General features: G+C 36.5%; 1 protein-coding gene across 1 annotated transcript in view; it reads left to right on the top strand.

Annotated features, from left to right (window-relative positions):
* Window positions 1–246: 246 nt before the first annotated feature.
* LOC123252291 (60S ribosomal protein L3-like) overlaps window positions 247–7,889 on the top strand; it is a 42,605-nt gene continuing 34,962 nt past the window's right edge. The window contains 1 exon segment of the mRNA XM_044681665.1: window positions 247–482. Within this exon segment, the coding sequence (XP_044537600.1) occupies window positions 247–482 (236 nt within the window).

The raw sequence follows: 7,889 nt of genomic DNA, 5'->3' as shown, positions 1-7,889 counted from the left end.
ATGTCCAAATACAAAATTCAAGAGAACTATAAAAAGATGAGCAAGAAAGAGGGGGAACATATTAAGGGCTTCAATAAAGTCAAATTGATTGTGTTCCTATATGAAAAAAGGATATCTGTAACTCTAAATTGTTTTCATTATCATAGTATTATTATTATTATTATTCCTATTGACTCCCAGAGGACCATCTCACACCAATGGAGTCTGTTCTGGGCAACTTCCCCCAACTGGGCCCATGTCACTCCGATGGTCTCTGTCTCGTTCTCGGCATATCTCCACCAGGTCTGCTTTGGACCCCCGACCCTCCTCCTCCCTGGTGGGCCCCAGCTCAGTGCCTGTCCAGCAATGCTGTCCTCCGATTTTCATAGCGTCCTGACTGATGGGACACCGAACTGTTCCCCCCCAGAGTCTGGCATTGGAGATCCCCTCAGGCCATCCGATGTCCAAGATGTGATGCAGGCACCCGTCAACAAAGACCTGGAGTTTATTGGCTTTTGCCAGCACGCGTCATGGTCTCTGTTGGAGAGCAATCTTCCAGACTAGGCGATCGTTGGTTTTGTTGGTTTAATGAGGTTGCAGTTTCTGTAGCAAGTGTGATTTTTACGGGGTGAGGTTGCTAACCCCACACTCAACCCTCCTCCTTTTTCAGCCGGGCTTGGGACCATCCTTGGCAGAGTTTCATTAGATAGAAGAAATATTCATAAACAGAGGTTGTGGTATTAAGCTGTTTAAGATAATACATAAAAAATATGTGGGGGTGGACAAAAAAGAAGATACTAAGAGAAACTCAAAAGAAGAGGTAAAATAGGATAAATTATATCATGTAAAGAGGTGCAAGGGAGGAGGAAGAATACTATTATAAGAAGGAGAAGAATAGAGTGATTAGAGGAAATACTTAAACCTTACTCTTGGTCGAATCAGTTCTGAGAGGGAAGAACAGCCAGATATACTGGGGTATAGAATTCTATCTTACCCTACAGGGAAGTTAAAATGGAATAAGTAAGGAGAAGTGAGGGGAGGAGAATATTAAAAGGGAGAGAAATATTTGGAGGGAGAGATTAATAGACCTTAAAGGCAAATAGGAATGGAATAAGAAGGGAGAAGGTGGGAAGGAAAGTAAAATAAAGGTGGAAAAAAGGGGGACTGATTAAAAGAAAAATGCTGGTGTGGAAGGAAAAAGTGAAAGAAGAAAGGGGAATACACACATAATAATCATAATTCTGAATGTGAGTGGGATGAACTCACCCATATAATGGAAGCAGTTAGCAGAGTGGATTAAAAACCAAAATCCTATCATATGTTGTCTACAAGAAACATACATGAGGCAGGTAGACACACACAGGGTAAAGGTAAGAGGCTGGTGCAGAACTTATTGGGCATCAACTGAGAAAAAGAAGGCAAGAGTTGCAATCATGATATCTGACAAAGCCAAAGTAAAAATACATTTGATTAAAAGAGACGAGGAAGGTAATTACATCCTGATAAAAGGCAGTATAGACAATGAAGAAATATCATTATTCAACATGTGTTCACCAAATGGTAGAGCATTCAGATTTTTAAAGGAAAAACTATTGTAGTTTAAGGAGGAAACATATAGTATATCCATAGAAGTGGGAAACCTTAACCTTCCCTAGATAAATCAAACCAAAAAAGAAATAAGAGATGTGAATGAAATCTTAGAAAAATTAGAGTTAATAGATATATGGAGAAAAATAAATAAGGATAAAAAAGAATATACATTCTTCTCAGCAGTATATGATACATTCACAAGGACTGACCATGTACTAGGGCATAAAAACATTGCAAACAAATGCAGAAAAACAGAAATAATAAATGTGACTTTTTCAGATCATAATGCAATAAAAATTATAATTAGTAAAGGTACATGGAGAGGCAAATTAAAAGTTAATTGAAAATTAAATAATCTTATTCTCCAAAACTGGTTGGTTAAAGAACAAATCATAAAAACAATTACTGATTTCATTAAAGATAATGACAATGAGGAAACAACATGTCAAAATTTATGGGATACAGCAAAAGCAGTCCTCAGAGGAAAATTTATTTCCCTAAGTGCCCATATTAACAAAAAAGAGAAAGAGAAGGTTAATGAATTGGGTGTGCAACTAAAAAAAAACTAGAAAAAGAACATATTAAAAACACTCAGACAATGATATAATTGGAAATCCTAAAGATCAAAGAAGAAATTAATAAAATTGAAAGTAAAATAACTATTGAACTAATAAATAAGATTAGGAGCTGGTATTTTGAAAAAAACAACAACAAATAAAATAGATAAACTATTGGTTTATCTAATTAAGAAAAAGAAAGAAGAGAACCAAAATAACAGCATCATGATTGAAAAGAGTGATCTCACTTCTAATGAAGAAGAAATTAGGCAATTATTAAGAGCAATTTTGATCAACTATATAACAATAAATATGGCAATCTAGGTGAAATTGATGAATATTTATAAAAATATAAATTGCCTAGATTAATAGAAGAGGAAGTAGAATACTTAATCCCATATCAGAAAAAGAAATTGAATAAGCCATCAGGGAACTCCCTAAGAAAAACAATGCATACATTTTGATCCAGCCAAACCACTACTAGGTCTGTATCCCAAAAAGATTTTTAAAAATGGAAATAGACCTATTTGTACAAAAATATTTATAACTGGGCTTTTTGTGGTGGCAAAAAATTGGAAACTGAGAGGATGTCCCTCTATTGGAGAATGGCTGAACAAAGTATAGTGTATAATGATGATGAACTAGATGGTTTTAGAAAGAATTGGAAAGACCTACATAAACTGATGTGGAGTGAACTAAGCAGAACCAGAAGACCACTACTCACAGTAATTGAGACATTGTGAGATGATCAAATGTAATAGACTTTACTATTAACATGTAATAGACTTTATTATTAACATTAATACCATGATCCAGGACAATTCTGAGGGACTTTTGAAAAAGAATACTATTCACCTTTAGAGAAAGAACTGTTGGAGTAGAAATGCAGAAGAAAACATGATTTATCACTTGTTTATTTAAGTATATGATTTGGGGTTTTGGTTTTATAAGACTCTCTAATATTATATTATATGAATAATATGGAAATAAGTTTTGAGTAACAATACATATTTAACCCACTGGAATCGCTTGTCAACTCCAGGAGGGGGAATCAGAGAGGGGAGGGAGACAATGTGAATCATGTAATCTTAGAAAATTTATATGTAAATTTATTACTGGAATAAAATAAAGAAAAAATTTAAAATAAAACAAGAAGAGAAATAGATCATTTCATAGTCATTCATCCTGGGTAATTGAGTGGTCGTGCAAACTTGGCATCCCTCAGATCATTTTTCAGGATCAATTGTAAAATCTCCTGGCCAATGAGAACACAAGGGAAAAATAATCCACCTCCAAAGGGAGATCAGCTACCTTGGCTAGATTCCAGAAGTAACTTCAGGACACTGAAAAATTTGTATTGCAGAGACAAGTGAATTTGAGTTAGACCCTTGTAGATTACTCTGCTCAAGTTTTCCTAGTTAAGCTTATTATGTTTTTATATAAAAAGCAGAATAAAATTTATATACATTACCTAAATATCACTTCTATCATGCCTCTGCAAATTCCCATCAGTAGTCTTGGAAGTGAGATTGCAATAAGGAATGGAACCAAAGATAGAAACAAGTTTTTTCTTGCATTCCCTCTAAGAAATGCACTATTTTGACTGGAGGCAAAGAAAATGGCAAGGAAAAATGCATTATTGGATGAAGGGAAGTGTGTCCATATCTGATTCCTCTGGGATACTGTTCAAGAACATTTTATCCTTTAAAAAATGTTACCCTTGCATCTTCGCCAAGGTCAGTGATAGCTTGGATAATCCTCTAGGTATGAACTAACTGTTTAAATTTGGCTAGGCAAGCAATGTATTCATCCAGTGTGCTTTTACTTATCAGCATAGTTTTTTTCTTCTTCTGGCACAACAAACAAACAGACCCGTGCCACTCTCATCCATCTTTTCTTGCCATCTTTTTTTTCCTCTTCTCAATAAGTAACTTGATGAGTTTTCTCTTTGGCACTTGGAATCCACAAATTCATTTAGTCTGTGGTTCTTGAGGAGGAAGCACAAAAACAAGAGTTTTCCATGTAACTTGTCCAAATCTAGTTTGGGGGGAAGGGTGGGGAGAGGGAATTGAAATGAATCTCCAGAAATGGAAAGCAACCACACTTGAACACTTCCCAGAAAGATATGGAAATAAAAATCCCCTCAAGGGTGACCCAAGAACATTGTGAAAACAACAATGAGGATTTGAGGATAGTAAGCCATTAAAAAATAGAGCTCAACAAAGCTTGGAGATGAAAAGCACAGTTATGCAGAATGTATTCACAGTGAGTGGCTGACATTGTATGGAAAAAGGGCATTTTATCTTAGCTTTTGTAAACATCAGAAACAGATGTTTCATAAGTACTTTTTGCATAACCAAGCTTATCAGCAAGTGTATCCTCAGCTCAATTATCTCACCTATGGGAAAGGAAACTATCATAGCCTGACAGAGGAATACCTTTGGTGTCCCTCTTCAGTGTTTTGCTGAGGAAAGAATTGATATTTTTTTAAACAAACTTCTATAATCTGCCTATTTTAGCTAATGTAACTTTACTTTCCTTGTTTAAGATACACTACTTAAAGTTTTGTAGGAAGTTTGCTTCTCTGCATTGATCATATTGGGTTATTATACCATGGCAAAATAGCAGTTAGGTGGTACTGTGGATAGAGCAGTGGGTCTGGAGTCAGAAGACCTGAGTTCAAATCCAGAATCATATATATACTAGCTGTGTGATCTTGGGCAAGTAAGTTACTTAATCTCCATTTGCCTAGGAGGCAGTTAGGTGGTTCAGTTGGTATTAGGGATGAGTTCCAGTCTGGTCTTTTTGCTAAGAAAAATCCAAAATGGGGTCATGGAAAGTCAGACACTGAAATAACTCAACAACTAACTTAAGCAGATTCTAGCCATGCCTCACTTTTCTATCTTGCCATTTTCTCACCATTCTCATTACTACTTGTTTCAGAGACCAGATGGGAAGAACTTAGATGCATCATAGTATCAAAGGATCATGGATTTAGACCTAGAAGTTCTAACAACACAAGTCATCTAGTCCAGTCCTCTCATTTTATAGATGAGGAAGTTGGGAGTGGTCAGGTGATTTCTTCAAGGTTCCATAGGTTGTAAATGGCAGGGCCAGGATATGAACTCTGGATCTCCAAAGCCAAGGTCAGTACTCTTTCTACTGTAATTTATTACTAACCCATTCTATTTTGAAACTCCTACCCCACAGACACTGCTATCCTAAATTATGAGTTCCTTACATGATCAACTCTTTGGAGGCTGGCTCAAACTATGCTTTACTTTATGTCCTGCCTCTATTTTTACCAGCTGCTTTGCCACCCTGTTTGCTTCTTCCATTTAGCCTTCCCTCTTTCCACTTCTGGAAGTATGATAAAGTTAATGCTATTATTATTGTTGGAAAAGGTATATGAATATACTCCCTAAAGGTTCCATCCACTATCCCTGTGACTTTCTTTCTTTTTTTTAAAGCCCTTACCTTCTACCTTAGAATCAATACTGTGTATTGGTTCTAAGGAAGAAGAATTGTAAGGGCTAGGCAATGGGGGTTAAGTGACTTGCCCAGGTTCACATAGTTAGAAAGTGTCTGAGGCCAGATTTGAACTCAGGTTGATGGATCTTCCTGACTTTAGGTCCAACACTCTATCCATTTTACCACCTAGCTACCCAGAAATTGATTTGGCATTACTAATGGAACTGACATTAAAGATAATATAGTATTATTTTCTTTGTCTTTCTGTACTTTCTGAATTTTCTTCAATTAATCCTCACATGACAAGATCTTGAAGCCTTTATCATACCAGTTACCCTTAGATTAACAGTTTTCAAAAATTGGGGGTCTCAAGACTCTCACACTTTTAAAAACTATTGAAGACTTCCCAGTTTTTTAACATTTGCATTTAATCTATTTATATTTACCATGTTAAAAATGAAAACCTCAGCATTATTATTCCAAAGATTTCTAACTTCATAGATCCCTTGAAAAGATTTTAGAGAACCCTGCGTTTTCCCAGACCACACTTTGAGAATGACTGCTCCACATATCTCCAGCTTATTAATGTCTTCTCTAAAATGTTTTGCCCAGAACTGGATAAAAGTCAGTAGTCCAACTTGGACAGAGTACAGTGCCAGGATGGAGGACCTAGTGTCCATCACCTCCCTGGGCCTGACTGCTGGGTCTCTCTTAAGGTAGAATATGCTCCCATTAGCTTTTTTGGCTGCCATGTTACCTTCTTGACTCATATGTCTAATATCCCTAGATCCCTTTCACACCAATTAATATTTAGCTTCTCTTCTCCAGGTCCACATTTGTGAAGCTGAATTTTTTTAAAACCCAAAAGTTATGTATCTACATTTATCCCTATTAAATCTCATCTGATTAGATTAAGACATGCCAGCTCTAAGGTTCCTTCCAGCTCTAAATGCCGATGAGCCTATGAAATGGAATTTGACACAGCTTCGATAGAACAATTCCATAGTCCACGGGAAAAAAAAAAGAATTTAACTCAAAGCAATGGGAAAGGTACTTGAGGAAAGAGGATTTCAGGAAGGGCAGAAGGAAGAAAAGGAATAAGCAAAGGAAAGATATAGTGGGGGTGGAGGGGATGGGGTCAAGGGAACAGGGCATGGATATAGAGATCTTCCCTTACAGATGTCAAATTAAAGGAAATGTTCTTCTTTTAATCTTTGAAAAAGAAAGACTGGCAGCATCTATTCAATTAAGTGTGTTTAGATCTAGGATTATAAACTGTACCACCCTTGCCTCCACTTGAGGAAATGAACTTCCCTTTTATCCAGAGACAATTGAGTTTGTTAATCATCAAACAGAGTTCCAAATACTTACATATATCTATATGGAATGTCAGGTTCATATTCTTAAAGCTTGTGCTGAGGTCAGGAGCAGTCAGTGCGAGTTTTGTCTGTAAAATAGAAAAAAAAAGCCTAACACACTTGGCCATAGACCCTAGATGGAAAGCACATTAGAGACTATCAGGCTGATTTCCCTGCCACTGCAGAAGAAGTAATGAACACTATTATCGGTATCCTCAGAAGAGAATACTTTAGTTTCTCCTGGTTAGAAAGACCAAATTGCTCCTATCGAGTTAGGATAAAGTAGACCCTAAGCAGGATTTCAGAACTCAGCTCCTAATGAACCATTAGTTGTATTCTCCTACTTTAGGCCAAAGTTTATAGCGTTTCTTCTAAAGTACCCAGGGGGGCCATGTGAACATTTCTGCAGCTGGTACTATTTTTCCCTCTCTAAATAGGTACATTTCTGTAAATCCCTGACTCATATCGACTCTATTGGGTCTGTATACTCAGCTACAGTATCCTTATTTCTGTAACTCAAATAACTTTAGTGAATGTGGGAATGCAGATGGAGAGCAGTGCTTGCCTTTTCTCCCCTGTCTCTAGCAGAACATAAACTTTTCAAAGGGAGAGAGTCATTAGATTTTCATATTGGTAGCCATAGTGCCTTCTACATTTCTTTAAGCCCAGTACAAATTTAATAAAAAAATTTGTTGAAAGAATAATGTTGGGAATTACTTAAAAATGGATATGTACTTTTTTAAATTTGTATTCTCCAAATAGAACATAAGCTCTAAGAGGGCAGGGACTGTCTGTTTTGTTTTGTTGGAGTTTTAAGTCTTTGAAACAGGACCAGATCTTACTTTAAATTAGAAAGGCTAAAAACTACCCCTCTCTCCTCTCTCCTCTCTCTCTCTCTCTCTCTCTCTCTCTCTCTCTCTCTCTCTCTCTCTCT

The sequence above is a fragment of the Gracilinanus agilis genome, chromosome 6 (assembly GCF_016433145.1).
Source record: "Gracilinanus agilis isolate LMUSP501 chromosome 6, AgileGrace, whole genome shotgun sequence".
In the NCBI taxonomy this organism is placed as follows: domain Eukaryota; kingdom Metazoa; phylum Chordata; class Mammalia; order Didelphimorphia; family Didelphidae; genus Gracilinanus; species Gracilinanus agilis.
The sequence above is the reverse complement of the archived record's forward strand: the minus strand, read 5'-3'. Positions and strand labels throughout refer to the sequence as shown.